Source organism: Somniosus microcephalus, chromosome 6, assembly GCF_052327205.1.
Source record: "Somniosus microcephalus isolate GS21.2 chromosome 6, FLI_Smic_1.0, whole genome shotgun sequence".
NCBI lineage: Eukaryota > Metazoa > Chordata > Chondrichthyes > Squaliformes > Somniosidae > Somniosus > Somniosus microcephalus.
This window is the reverse complement of record NC_140992.1, coordinates 246942034-246963977: the sequence shown is the minus strand read 5'-3', so window position 1 is coordinate 246963977 and position 21944 is coordinate 246942034. Positions and strand designations below refer to the sequence as shown.

Sequence of the window (21944 nt, the reverse complement as noted above, 5' to 3'; positions counted from 1 at the left end):
TGCGCTACACTGAATTCCAGGCTACCAACAGCGCCGGCGCAAAAGACCTCTTTAGGCGCTAAGTGGGCGCTAACACCACTGAATTTCTAGGCCATAGTCTTTATCATTATCCAATAATTCCTGATGGAAAGTACATGTGTGGACATCGTGTAAGGAGAAGATCAGGCTTATTTGAATAGCGTGCCAAGAATCAGTGTCTGGGCTTATACATAAAGATTGGCCACTTCGACAAGGCACCAGAGAGTGGCCAGTGCCCATGGAAGGAAGCATACCTAACCACAAGTCAGCATCTTGGAGAGAAAGTGAGAAAAGGACAAAAAGAGATTCAGGAGGAAATTCATTTAAAAGAAAATATTGATTTAATATATAATTATTGGTCCTCTAATGAGTATCTGCGAGTTGGAGTGAATGCTGTACCATCGTTCTGATCGTCTAGTTTTAAAAATAGACGATCCATGATCTGAAGAGTTAACAAAGGATAGACGCCAATAGTCAGTGAGAAAAGAAGCACAAAGACCCAGTGGTATTGTCCATGGGGAGAAAGAACAAGCAAGTTATACACAATGGAAAGCTGATTGGAGAAAGGAAATAATGACAAAAAAGACCACAAAATACACAAAATAAACATTTCTCCTCTCTCTTCCACTTAACTTTTACATTCAATATCTGGAACTGCAAAAAATGATTCCTCTTAAGTGTAGTAGCATAAAATAGAATTAATTGGGCCAAATATAGTAGGTGCACATAAAAAATATAGCATTGGTATTTCTATTCTAATAGTAATTGATTTATCATGTATTTACTTCAGGGGAGTGAATTATATTTACTTAGAAATGTAATGGTAACTGGTGAATCTATCCTTAATAACAGCTTTGATAAAGTGGCATGTGTATATGGAACAGTTGTATAATTCTCAATTACCAGGTGTAATTCTTAATGTAAGTATGACTAGCAGAATGGTTCGCAACAAATATGAATGGATTATCGAGTCATAATAGTACAGCAATATTTCTTTTCTTATTCTTATGGTTTCTGCTTGCTTGCTTGCTCTACTTCACAGCACAGCCACATTCATTTTATCAACAACCTAATTCAAACTGACATGAATCTTCTACCCTACTGCAGTCAACCCTCCTGCTGCGAGACTGTACTCTAAGCTTCTTTTCCCCCCCTATTTTTGCAATTGAATGTCTTCCTGTCTTAACTCTTTCCACAGGGATCTGGCAACACTGTACCATTAATATCATTTTTTTTTCAGTTGCACACTTATCATTGTAGCACTTCAGGGGTTAATCAGGAACCTTCTCGGCGCGATTGTCATCAGTAAGTAATTAAGTTCATTGGACTGTGACCTTCGAAGTCACAGCGGAAAAGTGAGAGACAATTAGAATAGTGGAGCCCATGACAAAAGGCTATAAATTAAAGCATGGCAAAACATGACACTGATTTATGGACCGCAGTTATTTCCTTTTAGTTCTTCAGAAGTGGATGCTTCTCTGTGAGAAATATGAAGAATTCATGTTTTCTCTCCCACCCCCTCCATTCCTTCTACATTCAATCTAAAAGCAACATTTTCATCTTACTCTATGAATAACAAAATTGTTTCTGCTTAGTAGGAAACACCAATTGGATATGTACTTCTAGTTTTGATTGCATGCATTCTAAACTAACCAGGATATTTTATTGAACAGAAGTGGACCCTTAAATGTAGCCAGAGCTTCAGTTAATATCAGGGTCACATGAACCAAAGGAAATTGGCTTTAATGGTGCTGCCTCTTATTTAAACAAATGTCGTTTCATCTTTGATACCCTTTCATTTTTTTAAAGTTTATTCTGTGCCATTTTTTGCTAACTGTATTTCAGATATCTTTTTCTTTTAAAAATGTTTTTTTTTCTCTTTCAACTTCATTTCCTGTTTGGCATTAATTCTGTTTTAAAGATATGTTGAAAGATGTACCAATGCACTAGGCTGTGTTGTAGTAGATGGGATGCAGGTTTGCACCATATTTTCCCTTATAGTAAATTCAACTCACGGCATTAGCAACGTGTGGTGCTAGGGTCAGACTTTTAAAGAAAAAATGACTTTTAAAATGGTGAAGAGATTGTATTCAATATTTTTTTTAAATACAGAACCACATTCCAAAGAAATATTAGTACGTATAGAGTAATTCATCTCTTTTATACGCATAGCCTTGTTTTCTACCTTGGTGGGAACATTTAAACAATACTGCGATTGAAAGCTTTTGATCTTTCTATGAAATGGAAATAATAAAACAGACAAAGGACCTAGACCTGTCCATGTGATGCTTTCAATGTAGCAAAGAGTAGGCTAGAAATGATTGTAGCTGATAATAGCAGATGACAGCTTAACGTGTTCATGTGACATTCGACTTTAACCTGTTTAAAATAAATGCTATTATTTCCGACAGTAACTTGTGTAATATTTAGTTACAGTTACAGAACAGGAACAGCATCTTGGTTTTCAATGAGTATGATGAGCATGCAAATTTATAGTAATGCGAGATTATATGATTATTCCAATCAAATCACATACTCCTCACTCTCAGTTTAAACAAACTTCTCTTCTTTCACCATGATCATAATGGTATATCTCTTTCACTTCCCTTTATAGCGTTATCATGTTTGGGAACACTATTCTGATACCCATAAAGAATGGCATAGCAACAGCAGTAATCACCGATAACTGAAGCTCTATTTTTATGAATGTGCCGAAGTTTCCTAATCTGCCGCTCCATATAGAAGTTAATCCTCTTATCACAAGAAACCCATTTGCATGTGTCGCACCATATATCAGATTATTTCAGATGGCATAATCCTCATTGATTTAAATAAAAATAAAATTAATCTGGAACATTCATAATCTAGGAAAAATTTGAATTTGGGTGCATATATGGATCTTGGGACTTTGTTGAATTATTCTAACTAGAAAATTTGGCTCTGACAATAGTCAATTACTGTACCATGTCCGGTTTAGGCAATACTTCATTGCTAAATTGTTTGCTGCCTCAATTCTAAGCAAGATCGTCTTACATTGCATTTTGGGGGGGAATCTAAATGTTGTGTACTGTTTCTCAGTCACTGCTATTAGTACTGGATTCTGAGTTTAAAAGTTGAAATTATTGTTCTCTCGATACCAGAACAGTGGTTCACATTCTGGAATGAAAATTCAAAATTAATGTGATAATAAGGAGTACTCTACCATGGTTTATGATGGAATAGGGGACGGAGAGCTGATTAAAGCGCAAGACACAACTGAGTGCCTTAATAAGCTCTCTGCCCTCTCTGTCATAAAACACACTGGAATGTTTGTTATGACCACAAATACATCATAAAATACCAAATCGATTATTTTTTTTAAAGTACAGAATTTTATTTATATTCAAAATTGTAGCATTCAGGTTCTTGCCATTATAAAATGTAATTTGTTGGGATTCTGAAAAGGAAATGTGCTCAAGATGTGGAGGTTTGAGAAGGTGCACCCTCATGGTCTATAGGCTTTGCTCTGCATCATGCCTGGTGTTCTGCAGAGAAGCTGATCCATTTTGACAATATCTTGGATATATCTCAATCATTTTTACATCAGCGAAAGTAATTGCACATTTAAAGAAAGAAATAGTGGACCACATTCAATTTTTGATCAGCCAATTATCGAGTAAACTACTTTATGATTTAACTACTGAAGAACTGAAGCAGTTGAATGAACTTGCACAGTAATATGAACAGACAGTAGTTTTGGTCCATTTGATTAATCTATCTAGTCGCAGTTATAATGAATATTTCAGTGTGTTGATGCTGTAATTGGAGATTGAGACCTGATTACAACGTGATGCCAAGTGCTGAAGTTTATTCCTGATCTTTTGTATCAATGTATCAAACAATGTTCATTAAAACCATCAGTATAGATGCAAATAATAAATCATTTATTTCTTTTAAAAAAATGCTGTATTGAGGTTCCTGTATCGCCTTCACTGTCCAGCCTCCGCTGTTATACAAAGCATCTCTTCTTCTCTGATCTCTCCTGTATTATCAAGCATATGCTTCTCTCCCTGAGCCCCTCCTGATAGTATCCACTGTGTCCTTCTCTTCTGCCTTCGGACTCAGTTGCAGTTGTTTAGTATCGCCTCCTCCTACTATTACACTGCACCTCTTCTGCTGTTGGTCAGTGTTTCCTCCTTAGGCACTGTCTCTCATGCTATTACCCAGTGCTGTCACCTTCTCCTTTGCCTTGGCCTTTTTTGGTCTTACCCACCCTGTACTACTTTTACTGAATGCCTCCACTCTGCCCTTGACTTCTCTTACTTTGTCAGCTCAGCTTTTCCATTCTCCTGATTTCACCATCCTGTGTTTTTAGCCTTTCATGCTCTACCTTTTTCATCTCTCACGTTCTCCTTTACCAGTAATATATTTCTACTTCGATTGTTTCAAACAATACAGTCCCCACTGCTTGTAGCTAGACGTGATGGACGGTAAAACCAAAAAGGTAAGTAGACAACATATTAAAAAAAACAGCAAATCTTACTTAGCAACTGCCTTTCCTAATTGTTCGCAGTTACATCCAGAATTTCATCACTAAGTAATCTCACTTAAAGAAGGTGCGAACAGCTGATTGAAACTGCTTGAAGAGCCGACTTTGCCTGAAATCAGCAGAGCCTTTTAAATTGGTAAGTACAGGGTAAGTACTTATTGAACTGCCGAAATAGTCGGCACGCTTAATGCGTTATAAGCGGTGCCTTTGTAATTGACACCTGTGGTAATGTCAAATGGTTAGCACCATTTGCCTGCTATAAGCGGCTGCCTGTGCAAGCGTGAACGGTGTAAGTGGTGGGGACTGTACCACATTCGGGGTCCTCTATCTATTCCAGAATGCCAAGCTCATGATATCATGGGGCCAAGATACTGGTGCTTTTTTAATATATAGCCAACTCGCTAGGGGAACCATCAATAATCCAGTTACTACAACAAAGTTGAGAAATTTAAAAGAAAAATTGGTATAAAAATGTGGTACAATCTTGCTCTATGTAGTAAGTTTTTTTTTGTCCTCTAAGTTTTCAGACTTTTTTTTAAAGTGTGTTTTTTAATGTAAATCCAAGCATTTGTTATTGTAGGTAACATCAAAAAAATAATGTATTTTCTTCCAGGCTTGCATAGGCTTTGCCAATTCTGAATGAGCACCTTTAAAAATATGTTGGCAAAAATACTTCAAAACCACAAAAGTAAGGAATGTCCATATTCTAATAGTCTAACAGACTTGCTGGAAGTAAAAAAGTCATTAGCAAAGAAAGCACTTCAGTTTGTTTTAGCAGTGTACTCAAGCAAAAAGAACTATCTGTCAGCCCTAACCTGCAACCATTCATCATCTGCTACTGCAGGCTAGTAGTATCAAACCCACCTGGAATCACAGAAAAATGGTGCAAACCTTGCATCAAAGGATATTTATTGTGCCATGTTAACTGTATGACTTTGCTGGAGGATGCCTGGCTTGGCATTGGGGATTGTCTAGACTCATGCTGTCAAATTGGCCTGTTCAAGAAAGAGAATTAGATTATCAATTAATTTACATGCAATACTGCATCCTCAGTGTAGTAAAAGAATCAAATTTGCCCTCTTTCTCTTCCCCCCCACACCCCCCACCCCCACCCCACTTAAAAATGTTAATGTGTTCAAGCTGTTAGCTATTCTTATTTTGGTTTGCAATGAGAATGTGAATCTTCAAAATAATCAAAGATTATTAACATATCAATACTGTAAGATTAAATTGGTGTCTTACCATCTGTTTGGACATGGATCATGAGTTATTTATTATGATCTGAGCTTCAATTTGCAAGGAACTAATTCAAATTTAGTTGCTGTTCATTTTTTTGTGGTTTTGGTCATGTCAGTAATCCACAGTGGGCATTATTCACTAATGTCTATGAATATTATTAATGATGGATCTACTACGCCAAGTTTTTTTAATCAAATGACATTGGTGCCTAAATTTCAGTTTTTCCATGACTATATGCATCCTTATTGAAATGGTTGGATGTGAGGATAGATATATCTTCCCCTCTTTGTTACACTGCTGAACAAGTGTGCATTCATTGTCTATCAGATTACCTGCCATTTAGTAAGAACATAAAAGCAGCTATGAGTAGATTCTTTATGTTTCATGGTTTCCACGTTTCTTTGGGTTCAAAGTTGTAGCAACTATTTGTTTTCTATGGATAACCCAAGGTTCTTCCAGTTTGTTTCTGCCTCTGATGTGTACTGGTATGTCAGCCAAGCAGGGGCATCTCAAGTTTAAATTAGTTTTTAGAAAATTTGTTCTAGATTTTACAGCCATATAACCTGACCACAGATTCGTTGGCTGAGATTTTCCTTACCTCGGCGAGTCCAGGGCGGGCGATGTCGGTGGCAGGTTACGGCCCTGGTGCTGGCTCCATCCCACTCTGGAAAATGAATTTACGTTGATAGGGCTTGTTAAGCCCGCCCAGCATATTTCCCGGCCCAATTAGAGGAAGCAGGTCTGCTAACGTCATTCATGACACGTCATCAGCTGGTTTCCTTAAAGGGACCATGGCCACCTTGCTTTTGATGTTTGTGCTGTCAGTGTTCTACAGCATTGAAGTGCTGCAAACACCTACATGCACTGCACAGAGCTGCACCCAGGTTCTCCCAGGCCTTCCTCCATATGCTTATGGAGGGAGTCACAGCACACAGGGAGGTCCTCTTCCCTTCCCATGGGCGGAAGATACCTCCCCAGGAGACCAACACAGCTTGGTTGCACATTGCAGAGAAGTTCACAAGCAGGGATTTCGTCAGGAGGACCAGGCTGCAGTGGCACAAACCTTTCAATGATCTCAGTAGATCATGAAACGTTAATACAAAGCCATACTCACCTTCATCCTCCTGTGCCTCTCAACACATCCCCATCACTCTGCCTCCCCTACCCTACTCCTGCACATCCTTACTCACACCAACTTACCTTGCACCTCCACCCGTCCCTCTCTCTCTATCTACATTATCACATCCCCATCTCACTAGCCACCCCTCACACTCACCCTCATCCTAGTGCAATCATACCAACTAACAACACACAAGGGTAGCCGCTTGGATGTTTTATCCAATGTTCGTGTAAAGTTTCTGTTAATGTGGTGTGAAACATTGAAACCTTTATTTTCAATACTTTCCGTTCTTGGACAGATTTGTGTGCACCTTTGGAAGTGGCTTAGTGAGTTGCAGTGAATGGTGAGACGTAACGGTACCCCCCGCAATGGTGGTGAGTGAGAAAGGAATGGCTTGGACATTGTGGTGATGCTTTATGGTGTTGGTGTGAGGTGGTGCCAACCTGGCGCATCATGTGGCAGCCAGGGTGTACAGCGTCAAGTGAAGTAAATCTGGCCACCCCTGGCCTCCCGGGTAACAATGTGCTTGGGTGCTGATGCCCTCTATCCTGTGCAGCATTAGGTGATTGCGGAGAAGGTCGGTGTTGTCGTTGATGCTGCTGGTGTTGGGGCTGATCGTGGTCGGATTCTGAGGACCAAGGTGAGACGGTATAAAGGGCACCCATGTTGATGGAATAGATGGCAGGTGAAGTAGAGATGACAGAAGCATTCTGTCAATAGTGAGCGAGTTCTTCCAATGAGAGGAGAGTAGATGGAAAGTGGAAAGCCTGCAGAATCTCTGCTGGAAATGGACTGAGAAACAGCTTGTGGCTGAGAAAAGTGATGATCTGTTGGGTGGGATCTTTTACTGTACATTTGAAGCTGTCAAGTAATCAGCTGGAGCAATGGTCACTGAACTCCTGCCTCAGGTTGACAGCCATGGTCATGCAGTTAAAGTCAAAAGGTAAGTTAAAAAGGCCTGTTAAGCATCTGTCAACTAGATGCTAATGATTTTAATTGGATCGCCTGCCGGTCGGGTCTGCTCAGCGTTGACAGCGCCGACATTGGGAAAGGTGCGTTACGGTGGGTTCCCGACCCGCTGTCAAAAAAAACAATTTTCCCACCCAACCCGCCCGCTGACACCCTGGAAAATTTCAGCCGTTATCTCAGCATAAGCCAAAGGTTACAGGTGATTCCCGTTAATCCCAGAGATGAGGGGTTTGACTTATGAGGAAAGGTTAAGCAGGCTGGGCCTATACTCATTGGAATTTAGAAGAATGAGAGGTGATCGTATCGAAACATTTAAGATACTGAGGGAGCTCGACAGGGTAGATGCAGAGAGGATGGGCTAGATTTTTGTGGAGCCGTCAGGCGGGGTTTCAGGCGTGTTGGGGGGGGGGATCCTGAATTTGGGGGTCCCGACACCAGCCCGCCCAAAGCCACGCCCCACGTAAGTTTCAGGGGCGGCGGGTACCCGCCCCGCACTGGGACCCGCTGAAACCAGGCGGGAAGGGATTAGTGCCAATTAACTGCCTGTTAACAGGTAGAGTTAACAGGCAGTTTTTAGCCTAATCCCTATTTTGAGGGGTTTCGTGTGGGTTTCCCGACGGCTCCAAACCACGCCAGGTTTGAAGGAGTTGGAGGGGTCGCGATGTCGGTGCTCAGGTGAGTGATGGGTGCATGAGTGCAAAGGTAAGTGTGTTTGGTGTGTCTAAAGTGTGTAAAGAACTTTTACTTACCTGTACTTACCTTAACAGCCTTTCTTCCTGTAGCCGTCGGGAGCGCATCGCTCAGCCGGAACTGAAAGCTGAATGGCTGCGATCTGTCAAAAGTGACAGCCTTCAACTTTGAGTGCTGCTGAGAGTTCTAACTGAGTCTGTGCAGAATGACTCATGTTAGAACTCAGAGTGTCAGTGTTTCACAGCTTCAAACAGCTGTGAAACACTGATATTTCATCTGTCAAGAACTCTTAACAGATGAAATTGCAGTCTGTGATGTCACCTGTTGCCGGGTGGCCCTTAATTGGCCTGCTGAGCCCGCTAGGCGGGCTCAACAAGGTCAATCAAGGGAAAATCGCACGGATTGGCCGGACGTCAAAGTAGGCGGGTCAAAAACCCGAAAGGGGAAGTCCCGCCTTCTTCCCGACAGGTTCGGGAAAATCTACCCCGATGTTTTCCCTCGTGGGGAAATCTAGAATTCGGGGGCACAGTCTCAGAATAAAGGGTCACCCTTTTAGAACTGAGATGAGGAGGAACTTCTTCTCTGAGGGTCGTAAACCTGTGGAATTCTCTGCCCTAGAGAGCTGTGGAGGCTGGGTCATTAAATACATTTAAAGTGGAGATAGACAGATTTTTGCAAGATAAGGGAGTGAAGGGTTATGGGGAGCAGGCAGGGAAGTGGCTTTGAGCCCAAGATCAGCCATGATCTTATTGAATGGCGGAGCAGGCTTGAGGGGCCAAGTGGCCTATTCCTGCTCCTATTTCTTATGTTCTTATGTACAAGTCGCATAAAGTTACAAAGGAGCTCATCCTAATTACAGTCCTGTGAGCCGAAAACCCACCGACCATTATTACCAGTCTTTGTCTAACTGAGCAGTGCTACTGACACTGGAAATTGCATACACATACAGATTGCCTAAATATTTTATGACTAAGGGTTTGATTTGTTTAGTAATTCCTCACAATTCTTGATGAGGTACGATAAAACTCCAAGCTCTCAGAGCCTCTCCACAGTGCTATCATGTTGAGAAGCCAGCAAGAGAGCATTATAATAAAGAGTACCATTGTAGTGCTGTGTGAGCATTGTTATTACACTCATTGGATTGCCTAGTGTAAGCTCACCTTTTCCTTGGTTGTCTGAGAGAGCATCACCAGAAGCTGCTATTTTGATGCCAGAAAAAGAAAGCTGTAGGCAGGTACACTTTTTGTCAAGGGAAATAATAATTACAGCACCATTAAGGAACCCGTTACAGAAAATTCAAAGTGAGTTTGGATCTCAGTACAGTGCACTCTGATCAGTTATAACAGTAACCGTTATGATTATGATTGGAAATATAACAGGCATTTAGACTTCATTGCAGTAAACAGCAGAATTTCACTGAAAAAGCAAAGTTACAAATGTTGATCCACAGGAGAGAATCACAGGGGGAGACATTTATTAAGAAAGAAGAATTCTGCAGAATATAAACTACTGATGACACTGTAAAACTTGGACAGGTGTAAAACTTTTAAGTGCACTTTAGGCTCCTATTTATGTCTCAAGGCTTAATTACTAGAGTGGTCTCAGTTTTAATCGATACTGTTTAATAATTTAAAAGGAAGTTCCTGACTTAACAACATACTTTTTAAATTATAGCACTGAACAGCCCCTTATTAAAAGCCAATGTTCAAACATTTAGAACCCCAGAATCCAAACTTTAATTGTATTGTATTACCAAGATGATGATGTTTCAGTCTTTTCATGTGAACTGTTACGTTGCATGACGTCGAGTCACATGTCTAATATGGGCACGTCGCTGAGATTCAGCCCATGAGATTGAGAGTGAAATACCGTGAAACCTCTATTATCTCCCATCATGGCTGCTCTCATCCTCCTCCCCCAGGATAATGGAAATTGGGAGATAATTGTCATTCCAGTGTATGTATTTGATCATGCATATCCAGTATTTTGATTGCACTTTATGCTGTAGTCAGTCTGGGTACTTTTATTGCATTCACTCACTCTGAAATGTTACATTTTTGACCAACGTCTGACTCCCACTGGTGTGACAACCAGACCCTACTTTCTTCTAGTCTCTCAATCTGGCTTCGACTCCCCTGAAAATGAGGAATGGAACACACATGATCAGGATTCCATTTTGGTCAGTTTTGTTCACCAGTAAGTGCCATCACTCTTGTGGCCAGTCGTTGTGCCTCCCAGAAGGAACCTACTACTCTTGTGGATTGGATAAACTAATGCAAACTGTGTAGTAGTTGTTCTAACCATAGGTGCATTTCCACTTCAAGAGCTCTGGGCTGTTGACAGGTCTCCAACTGCAGCTTAGAGTACTATGCTCAGTTCTGGTCTCCATATTATAAAAAGAATATAGAGGCACTGGAGAAGGTGCAAAAAAGATTTACAAGGATGATACCAGAACTAAGGAGCTATAACTATCAGGAAAAAAACTGAACAGGCTGGGGATCTTTTTGCTGTACAAAAGAAGGCTGAGAAAGGTCTTTAAAATAATGAAGGAGTTTGACAGGGTAAAGGTAGAGAAAATGTTTCCACTTGTAGGGGAGTCCGAAACTAGGGGCCATAAATATAAGACAGTCACTAATAAACCCAGTAAGGAATTCAGGACAAACTTTGTCACTCAGAGAGTTGAGGCGAATAGCATAGAGGCATTTAAGAGGAAGTTTAAGTGAAAGCTAGATAGTACATGGAGGGAGAAAGAAATAGAAGGATATGTTCATAGGGTGAGATAAAATAAGGTGGGAGGAGGCTCGTGTGGAGCCTGTTGGGCTGAATGGCCTGTTTTTGTGCTCTGTAATTCTATGTAGCTGTTAGAGCCTCCTTTCTCTAACCTGTCAGCAGTGTTGCAGCTGAACCACTTGTGTACCTATTGAAGATCTTTATGGGCAAGCCGGAATGGTGCATGAAAAAGTATTACAGGTGCACAATTCCTTATCCGAAACCCTTGGGGCCAGCTGTGTTTCGGAATTTGGAATTTTTCGGATTTCAGAACGGATAATAATGCTTATAAATGGACAAGAGGCAGCCGTCGCGTTTACCCTACAACTACACCACTAGTAACCTGGCTAGGTAACCAGATTACTATAAAGAAATAGTTAACAGCAATGTTTCCTCAAAGTTGCACACGGCCACACAGTAATCTGCAAACTCCCGTGCAAGCTGCTCAAGCTTTTACACTGGAAATACTGAGAGACGCTCCACGAAAAAACTTTTGGTTTTCAGAGCTTTTCGAATTTCGGAAGTGCGGATAAGGGATAGTTGACCTGTAATTCATAATCTGGGAACTCACTTCTGATTTGCATTCCTCAGGAGCTGTTGGACTTCAGGCAACTTTATATCTTTTCCATATACAGTATAAGATCAACTGTTACACAAATCTAGAAGTAATAATCGGTTATATTGCTCACCCCACACAATATTCCTAAATTTGACTAATTAGAATATGTTCAACACTGGGAGTAAGAAATAAAGATGTTGATATCAGTCTCGAGAGGATTTTCTCTTCAGACCTTTGGGTCAGTTGCATTGTCAGTCCAATGTAGGGAGATTCATGCTGTAACACATTCATGTCATAACTAACCTGAGAGTATTCAATTCTGTCAGCAAGTACAAAGCGTTCTATTTCTCGAGCTCACGATCACTTTGATGATCATGAACCATGAAAAAAACAATTAGATTTCACAAAAAATGTCACATTTTCTAAATGTTTCATTTGAATTTTGCTGCAATTATACCATCTCTGAACGTGTTCACATTTTAGAATTGATGACTTAGCTATGCTGTCTATTTTACACTCAACAAATGATGCTTTCACCATGTTGAGTACTTTAATATCAAACGTCTGCATACATTATAAATAATGACGGGCACTTAGACAAGCTGTTAAACAAATATGTCTTAGTTAATAGCACTCTTCTTACTTGCAACTGCCTTTCATAATTTACATCAAACTCATCCAGAAGCAATAAAACATCACTTACCTGTAACGAACACTGGTGCAAATCGCTTGTAGTTCTATTTTATGCCAAACATATTATGCAAACAAATCCTGAAGCTTTTAAAAGAAAAAATAATTGTCATGGCATACGGAATACAGCACCTTCAGTATAACATGATTGTGTTATCTAAATAGTACAGAATATATGATCCTTTTCATTTGTGAAAAATGTGTATTATAGAAATATTTTTCACATCTCCATACAGATTTTTTTTTATAGTACAGTATCTGAACTAGGAGAGAGGATGTGATAGAATGCAACACCTCCAGCCAGGTGCAACTTGTGCTGTTGCTTTCGTAATCAGATTGTCATCATGTATTAGGCAAGAAGGAAACAATATCCATTTCATTTTCATACTCTGGACCAAAATGTGGTGCATTTCTACAGCAACTCTTTCTATAATGACAACCCCAATAACAAAAAAAGGCTGTACGCACTTTAACAAATATTCCCTTCTAGTTAAGTCTGTGCATTCATACATCTCAATCTTTAAACCAACCAATCAAGGACATAGACCACAAAATCAGGAAAAAAATATGAATTAGGGACACGTGTTTTGATTTCTTTTCAGCCTGCCTTGAACTCCATTCTGCACATATCAGTGTTCCAGGACGATCATGAATATGCACTTTGTCCATTTTACACTGCACGTTTGTGTTGGATTTGTATCCGAAAGGCACCGAATTGATTCCAAATACAGGAAACACTTTTTTATCCGGCACCAACGGGACCGGCGTGGTGCCGGTTGATCATAAAGTCCGGCTTACAGAGAGGTATACTTACCAAGGTACGAGAGCCCCGTACATGGCCACAAGTGCAGGAGCCCCGGTTACACGGCACTTGTGCAGGAGTCCCAGTTACACGGTCACAGGTCCAGGAGTCCCAGTCACACGGCCACAGATCCAGGAACCCCGGTTACACGGCCACTAATATATAGTAAAGCTTACCTGAACCTACTCCTGAATTTTGCCGGTTAAAAGAGAGTTTCCTGTACATGGTATAAAAACAGCACAACTGTGGTAATTCAAGAGTAAGATTCCTAGCAGAAGCTATGAATTTAAGCCCTCATGACACAAATATGTGCTTATGGGGGGGCTCAAGACAGGCAATACTCAGTCAGAAATAAGTGTCCTTGATTTTGATTATTTGTTCCTGACAAGTCCTGAAGAAGATGTGTATTTTTACTTAACTGATACTTTACCCAGCAGTGTACTGCGTGCTGTAGGTGCGTCAGCTATTGCTGTCTCGAAGTGTTCTTCAAGTCCAACAAATTCTATAAATGCCAGTCATTTTCATTATATTTTATAAAAATTTGAGGCGATACACTTCAGGACACCATGGGGCTCATTTTAACCCCCACCCAGCAGAAACCGAGAGTTAAAATGGAGATAGGGATTAAAATTCCTGGGACATTGGAACCGGTTCTGGGGGAGGTGGGACCAGTACAAACTGGATGGTTTGCACCTGGGCGGGACCAGAACCGATATCCTAGGGGGAGTGTTTGCTAGTGCTGTTGGGGAGGGTTTAAACTAAAATGGCAAGGGGTTGGGAACCTGTGCAAGGAGACAGAGGAAAGGGAAGCAAGGATAGAAATAAAAGACAGGAAGGAAAAAAGCAAAAGTGGAAGGCAGAGAAATCAAGGGTGTAAATCAAACAGGGCCATAGTAAATAAGAATTCCAAAAGGACTAAGTGTTAAAAAATCAAGCCTGAAGGCTTTGTGTCTTAATGCGAGGAGCATACGAAGTGAATAATGTGAATGAATTAGCTGCGCAAATAGATGTAAACGGATATGATATAATTGGGATTACGGAGACATGGCTCCAGGGTGACCAAGACTGGGAATTCAACATCCAGGGGTATTCAATATTCAGGAAGGACAGGAAAAAAGGAAAATGAGGTGGGGTAGCATTGCTGGTTAAAGAGGAGATTAACACAATAGTAAGGAAGGATATTAGCTCTGATGATGTGGAATCTGTATGGGCAGAGCTGGGAAATACCATGGGGCAGAAAACATTAGTGGGAGTTGTATACAGACCCCCAAACAGTAATGCTAAGATTGGGGATGGCATTAAATGGGAAATTAGAGACACATGCAATAAGGGCACAGCAGTTATCATGGGTGACTTTAATCTACATATAGATTGGGCTAACCAAATTAGTAACAATACTGTGGAGGAGGAATTCCTAGAGTGTATGGTTTCCTGGACCAATATGTCGAGGAACCAACTAGAGATCAGGCCATCTTAGACTGGGTATTATGTAATGAGAAAGGATTAATTAGCAATCTTGTGCGAGGCCCCTTGGGGAGGAGCGATCATAATATGATAGAATTCTTCATTAAAATGGAGAGTGAAGTAGTTGACTCAGAGACTAGGGTCCTGAACTTAAATAAAGGAAACTACAGGGTTGATTTTCAGTGTGCCATGAGGCGGGCTTTTAGGCGTGCGGGGGGGTAAAATCCCGAATTCGGGGGTCCCGACACCATCCCGCCCAAAACCCGCCTCCATGTAAGTTTCAAAGGAGGCGGGTACCCGCCCCGCACTGGGACCCGCTGACCCGAGGCGGGAAGGGATTACTGCGAATTAACTGCCTGTTAACAGGTAGTTAACAGGCAGTTTTTAGCCTAATCCCTATTTTGAAGGTTGTCATGTGGGATTCCCGATGGCTCCAAACCACGCCAAGTTAGAGGAGTCGGGCTGTCGGGTTGAAGGACTTGGAGGGGTCGAGATGTCGGTGTTCAGGTGAGTGATGGGTGCATGAGTGCAAAGGTAAGTGTGCTTGGTGTGTCTAAAGTGTGTAAAGAAGTTTAAATTACCTGTACTTACCTTTACAGCCTTTCTTCCTCTAGGCTTCGGGAGTCCATCATTCAGCCAGCACAGAAAGCAGAATGGCCACGAGCTATCAAAAGTGACAGCCTGCAGCTTTCAGTGCCGGCGAGATTTCTAACCGAGTCTGCGTAGAAGGACTCAGATTAGAAGTAAGACTGTCAGTGTTTGACAGCTTCAAACAGCTGTGAATCACTGATATTTCATCTGTCAACACATCTTGACAGATGAAATTTCAGTCTGTGAAGTCACCTGTTGCCGTGTGGTCCTTAATTGCCCTACGATGGTATGAGGCACGAGTTGGGTAGGATTGATTGGGGAACGTTACTTAAAGGGTTGGCGGTGGATAGGCAATGGCAAACATTTAAAGATCGCATGAATGAACTACAGAATTTGTTCATCCCTGTTTGGCATAAAAAGTGACTCAACCGTGGCTAACAAGGGAAATTAGGGATAGCATAAGATCCAAGGAGAGGACATACAATTTGGCCAGAAAAAGCAGCAAACCTGAGGATTGGGAGCAGTTTAGGATTCAGCAAAGGAGGACAAAGGGATTAATTAAGAGGGGGAAAATAAGAGTATGAGAGTAAGCTTGCAGGGAACATAAAAACTGACTGCAAAAACTTCTATAGATATGTGAAGAGAAAAAGATTGGTGAAGTCAAGCGTAGGTCCCTTGCAGTCAGAATCAGGGGAATTTATAATGGGGAACAAAGAAATGGCAGACCAATTAAATACATACTTTGGTTCTGTCTTCACAAAGGAGGACACAAATAACCACCCAGAGATGTCGGGGAGCATAGGGTAAATGAGAAGGAGGAATTGAATGAAATCAGTATTTGTAGGGAAATGGTGTTAGGGAAATTGACGGGATTGAAGGCTGATAAATCCCCAGGGCCTGATAATCTACATCCTTGGGTACTTAAGGAAGTGGCCCTAGAAATAATAGATGCATTGCTGGTCATCTTCCAAAATTCTATAGACTCTGGAATAGTTCCCATGGATTGGAGGATAGCTAATGTAACCCCACTATTTAAAAAGGGTGGTAGAGAAAAAAATGGGGAATTATAGACCGGTAAGCCTGACATCAGTAGTGGGGGAAATGCTAGAGTCCATTATAAAAGATGTAATAGCAGAGCACTTGGAAAACACTGACAGGATCGGACAAAGTCAACATGGATTTACAAAAGGTAAATCATGCTTGACTAATCTACTGGAATTTTTTGAGAATGTAACTGGTACAATAGATAAGGGAGAACCAGTGGATGTGGTGTATTTGGACTTTCAGAAGGCTTTTGATAAGGTCCCGCATAAGAGATTAGCGTGTAAAGCTAAAGCACATGGGATTGGGGGTAAGGTACTGTCTTGGATAGGGAACTGGTTGACAGACAGAAAGCAAAGAGTTGGAATAAACGGGTCTTTTTCCGAGTGGCAGGCAGTGACTACTGGGGTACCGCAGGGATCGGTGCTAGGACCCCAGCTATTCACAATATATATTAATGATCTAGACGCGGGAACTAGATGTAATATCTCCAAGTTTGCAGATGACACAAAGCTGGGTGGGCGTGTGTGCTATGAGGAGGATGCAGAGAAACTCCAGTATGATTTGGACAGGTTGGGTGATTATACTGCATTTGCCATGCATCTGCTCAATGTGGATAAATGCGAGGTTATCCACTTCGGTGGCAAAAACAGGAAGACAGATTATTATCTGAACAGCAATAGATTGGGAAAAGGGGAAGTGCAACAAGACCTGGGTGTCCTTGTGCACTAGTCGCTGAAGGTAAGCATGCAGGTGCAGCAGGCGGTTAAGAAGGCAAATGGTATGTTGGCCTTGATACTGAGAGGATTCGAGTACAGGAGCAAGGAAGCCTTGCTGCAGTTGTACAGGGCCTTGGTTAGACCACACCTTGAGTATTGTGTGCAGTTTTGGTCGCCATATCTGAGGAAGGATGTTCTTGCCATGGAGAGAGTGCAACGAAGATTCACCAGACTGATACCTGGGATGGCAGGAATGACATATGAGAGGTTGGGTCGAGTATTCGCTAGAGTTTAGAAGATTGAGAGGGGATCTCATTGAAACTTTTAAAATTCTAACAAGACTAGACAGACCAGATGCAGGAAGGATGTTCCCGATGGCTGGGGAATCCAGAACCAGGGGTCACAGTCTAAGGATAAGGGGTAAGCCATTTAGGACTGAGATGAGGAGGAATTTCTTCACCCAGAGAGTGATGAACCTGTGGAATTCCCTGCCACACAGAGCAGTTGAGGCCAATTCATTAAATATATTCAAGAAGGAGTTGGATATATTTCTTGAGGCTAAAGGGATCAAGGGATATGGGGAGAAAGCAGGGACAGGGTACTGAGTTTGGATGATCAGCCCTGATCTCATTAAATGGCGGAGTGGGCTTGAGGGGCCGAATGGCCTGCTCCTGCTCCTATCTTCTATGTTCCTACCCCTATCTTGCCAACTGAAATTTTAAATTGCAGTCAGCTGGGACACCCATCCGAAGCCAGCGGGTGCCCTCTTTAAATATGTAGATCAGGCTCCGAAGATGTCATCAGGGCGCAACTGCTTTTTTTTTACTTGAGGCCTGAGCAAAGCTCTTGGGATCAGGATCCAGGGCCAGAAGAGACCCAAGTGAGTGTAGATTTTAATTTTTTTTTTTTGCAGCTTTCCTGTGGCCAAGTGGAATAGGAGTGCCTCCCCTGCCCCAGGCTTCCCTCCCTCCCCCAACTGCGATTCCCCTCCCCAAGCAATCCAATGCTTGTGCCAGGAACCATTCCAACGAGTTCCCGGTGATCACCTCCGCGGCACCTGATTTTAACTGTCAGCTGAGCCTCCAGGCGGGACAGCCATGTTCCTGCCTGGGAGTGAAAATCAACCCCTATATTTCAAGGTGCCAATTGTTTCTTCTTACCTGGGGGCCAGAAATCTACACGCACCTCCTAATTTGCAAAGTGATCATTTTGCACCTGTCCTACTACACAAAGTATAATTATTTATTCTTGTGTATGTTAACTGCAGCATGTAATATGGTACAGAAGCAGTTTTAAAAAACTTACATCAACCTATCATGAGGGATAATTTTTTTCAGTGCAGCTTAATAATGATAAACGTGTTTATAGAAACTGTTTATGATTTTGCAACACCTAGCGTAGAGAGGAAATATTTCACCCGCATCACATTCTTTTACTCTCCATTTTGCGAACAGAATAACAAATTCATATAGATTAATTTAATACAGGAATTCTGATGTATATTAACTATGGATAATAGTAACAATGTTTTCTTCAATTCCAACAAACTTTTACAAAGGCCAAGTCATTTTTTAAATGAGATGTCACACTATTCACATCATATTTCAAAGTGGCAAAGTATAAAATAAATGTTTCTTCCTACCTGGAGCCATAAATCCACAAGCACCTCCTAAACAGCAAGCTTCTTCACCACAGCAATTAACTTCCAATTGACCTCAGGATGCCCTGTATAGTTAGGGAATGTGGCTTTAAAGGTTCATTACATACAGAGCCAAACTTAGCAGCAGAGTAATACATACTATAACTCTTCTGTCATTATAAAACAACGTAGCATCCAACTTAATTTCGAGTTCAACAATTTCAGATCATAACCTCGGCCCCTATTACATTTTTATATATATTTTTTATCCACACCTTTGTTTTGTGCCCTTCCCCCTTTTTTTCTCTCCCACATGGCAGCTGTCTCTCATTCTGCCAGTGCATTTCACACCTAATCTAGAGCCATCTTTTGTCTCTTTACTAGTCTTATCACCATCTCGTCTCGTTTTGAATACCTCTTAATGTCTCTTCACTTCTCTTTTGTTCTTTCATCCCCATTTCCCAGCCCCCAAACTGGCCTTTTTCATTTCCTGTGCTTTTTCAGTCCTGACGAAGGGTTTCGACCTGAAACCTTGACTCTGTTTCTCTCTCCACGGATGTTGCCTGGCCTGCTGAGTTTTTCCAGCATTTTCTGTTGTTATTTAGCATCCAACTTATTGTGAGCAACCGATGGGTGACCCACCAGTGGTCTGAAAAAAAATTGTGTACACCAGGGAATTCTGTTTATTTTACTAATATTTGAGTCAAACTTGTGGTCTGCTTACTCACATACCTTGTAGAAAAAAAAACCTGACTAATTGATTTTTTAAAATATATTGCCTACAGCTCACTACGCACAATGAGGAGAACCTTCAGCAGCACCGGCAACTTGAGAAAGCCCAAGCCTCTTGCTGCTAACTGGAGCTTCGATTAGAAATCTGTACCGTGGGAGTCCAGACTGAACCTGGGCACAGGCCTCGTTTTACCTGTTCAGCCCCTCGAGCAGTTCCAGGAAGAGTTTTTTTCTTAATCTTTTGTCACAATATTCGAAAAGAATATTTGAATAGACAATTGTGCCAAAAGACAGAAATTAAATGCAAGCAAACTGGGTTCATTGCACATGTGGGCTGGATTCAAACATCAAATGGCCTGACCGCTCAGGTACAAAGGCGCCACAAAAAAAAAATATTCAGACCATTCCCGAGGAAAAAAAAGGGAGTGAAATTGGTCGATAGCAGTAGTGCGAGACTGGTGGAGAGCAAATTGGCAGCTCGTTTTACACCGTGCCCAATTTTCTTTTCCTTTGCAATTTAAGTTCAGTCAAATAGGGCTGCTACATACATTAAAATTAAATAGGTCGATGGCCAGATTTGGCAGTGGATTTTTTTTGCCAATTTATTCCCTAATCTTTTCTGCTTTGTTCTGCTTACTGCAGGAATCTTTTTGTTTTTTTTAAACACAGGGTTACTGTGATGCTGTTTGTTGTAGAAACCAAAAGTGGCACCAGTGACAAAATTAGAGTTTTTTTATTTTTATACTGAAAAATAAGGGCAGTATTTTTTTTTATTGAAATCCTAAAGTGTTTAGTTAATGAGTCCTACTGGTGGCCTTTGAATCAATCTTTGATCCACGTGTTTGAATATTGCCTCCCACAGTTTGAACCCTGCTATATTTTTTACTATAGAAGCAGTCCTATATTTGGTAATATTGCCACTGTACCACTCAGTCTACTCAAGCATCTCAACGTATTTACTGGCAATCTGTCAGGAGAGAGGGGCAATTCATTTACTCACTCCAGACATAAGAACCTATTGTTTTCCAAGGCACAGACACTCTGTCAACAGAGTCACCAAAAGCAACATCAAAACTTAAACTATCAATTACTCATGATGTCTATGGCTATAAACTTTATTCAATTATTTTCCACTTTAAATGCACTGTTGTCAGTACTACCCTACTATCAGTGTGTAAACACTTTGGTGGTCAATTTCCATGGGGGGTCTCCCGCCATAACCTTGGCGGAAAAGTCACGGAAACCCCAACAAATAGGCGTAAATCTCCCCCCCCCCCCCCCCCCCCCCGTGGAAATTAATTCCCTTGAACAGCAAGGGTCAATCATTACTAAGCACCACTCGTTATACTTGCTTGTACTTAATTGATCAGCCTTTTTATTTATTTATTTTAATTTTTTTAAACTGATGCCATTAACTGTGACAGTAAAATCCTCTGCTGGTCCAGTGGTTCTCAACTCAGGATAGCACGCAGACAGAATCGGTTTGCATTTTTGTACAATATGTAGAAGAAGGAAGACAGCTGTATCCTTCCTGTAGGGCTTGTGTGTGCACCCTGCTTCATGCTCAGATCTTCACATATTGAATGTACATGCAAAGAATATTACAAACAAAAAGGATTTCTCATTTATTAGCAGTTATTTATAGCAGGCTAATAAATATTAAGTAAAGAGAAAGCAACTTGAATAGTTCATTAACTATCTTTGCAATTGATTATGAAGAGGGAAACTTTGTTGCCATACTTGTAATTAGCATTCAACATGATGATGGAATGGAACCTTTTTTTCCATCATATGTTGAATGCTGTTCTGCACAATCCAGGTTTTTGTCAAATGTCCTGTACGTAACTCTTAGTCCTGTTTGTAGGCTCTACAGAACATAGCATTTATCTTAAAATTGATATATTTTCTGTGCACTGAGTGTAATAATGAACTGACAATCATAAAAGCCTCAAACCTCGATAATAAATGATCACTCATAATTCTGTGTGTTTTGTAATTAGATAAATAAAGCCTATTGGAGCCAGTTTACAGTCTGGATGTTCTCATTCACCTCTGTGCAATTTTTTTATATGATAAAATCTCAAAACTATTTGTAGTAATATATAGTTAGATGCCTGTTGCTGATTAATACCATGACTGTATAACACTGTGGACGGACACATATTTGCTACATGGAGAGATCCCAATCTCAGCACTACCCCAAAAAGAACAGAACATTGGAGGGTGAACCTAACCAGTCCGCTCCTGCACAGCTCCTAACAACCAAAGGGTCTCTAAAGCAGATCGCCATCTGCCCTTTTGGTGCAGACTTAAATAAAACAAAAAATGTGGTGGGGAATAATTTCCCCCCCCCCAAAAAATCACAAGTAGAAAA

At 41.1% G+C, this 21944-nt stretch overlaps 1 protein-coding gene across 1 annotated transcript in view; it reads left to right on the top strand.

The window, feature by feature from the left end:
* pmfbp1 (polyamine modulated factor 1 binding protein 1) overlaps positions 1-21594 on the top strand; it is an 840874-nt gene extending 819280 nt beyond the window's left edge. The window contains 1 exon segment of the mRNA XM_085991731.1: positions 19624-21594. Coding sequence (XP_085847857.1) covers positions 19624-19711 — 88 coding nt within the window. The 3' untranslated portion in view covers positions 19712-21594.
* Positions 21595-21944: the final 350 nt, after the last annotated feature.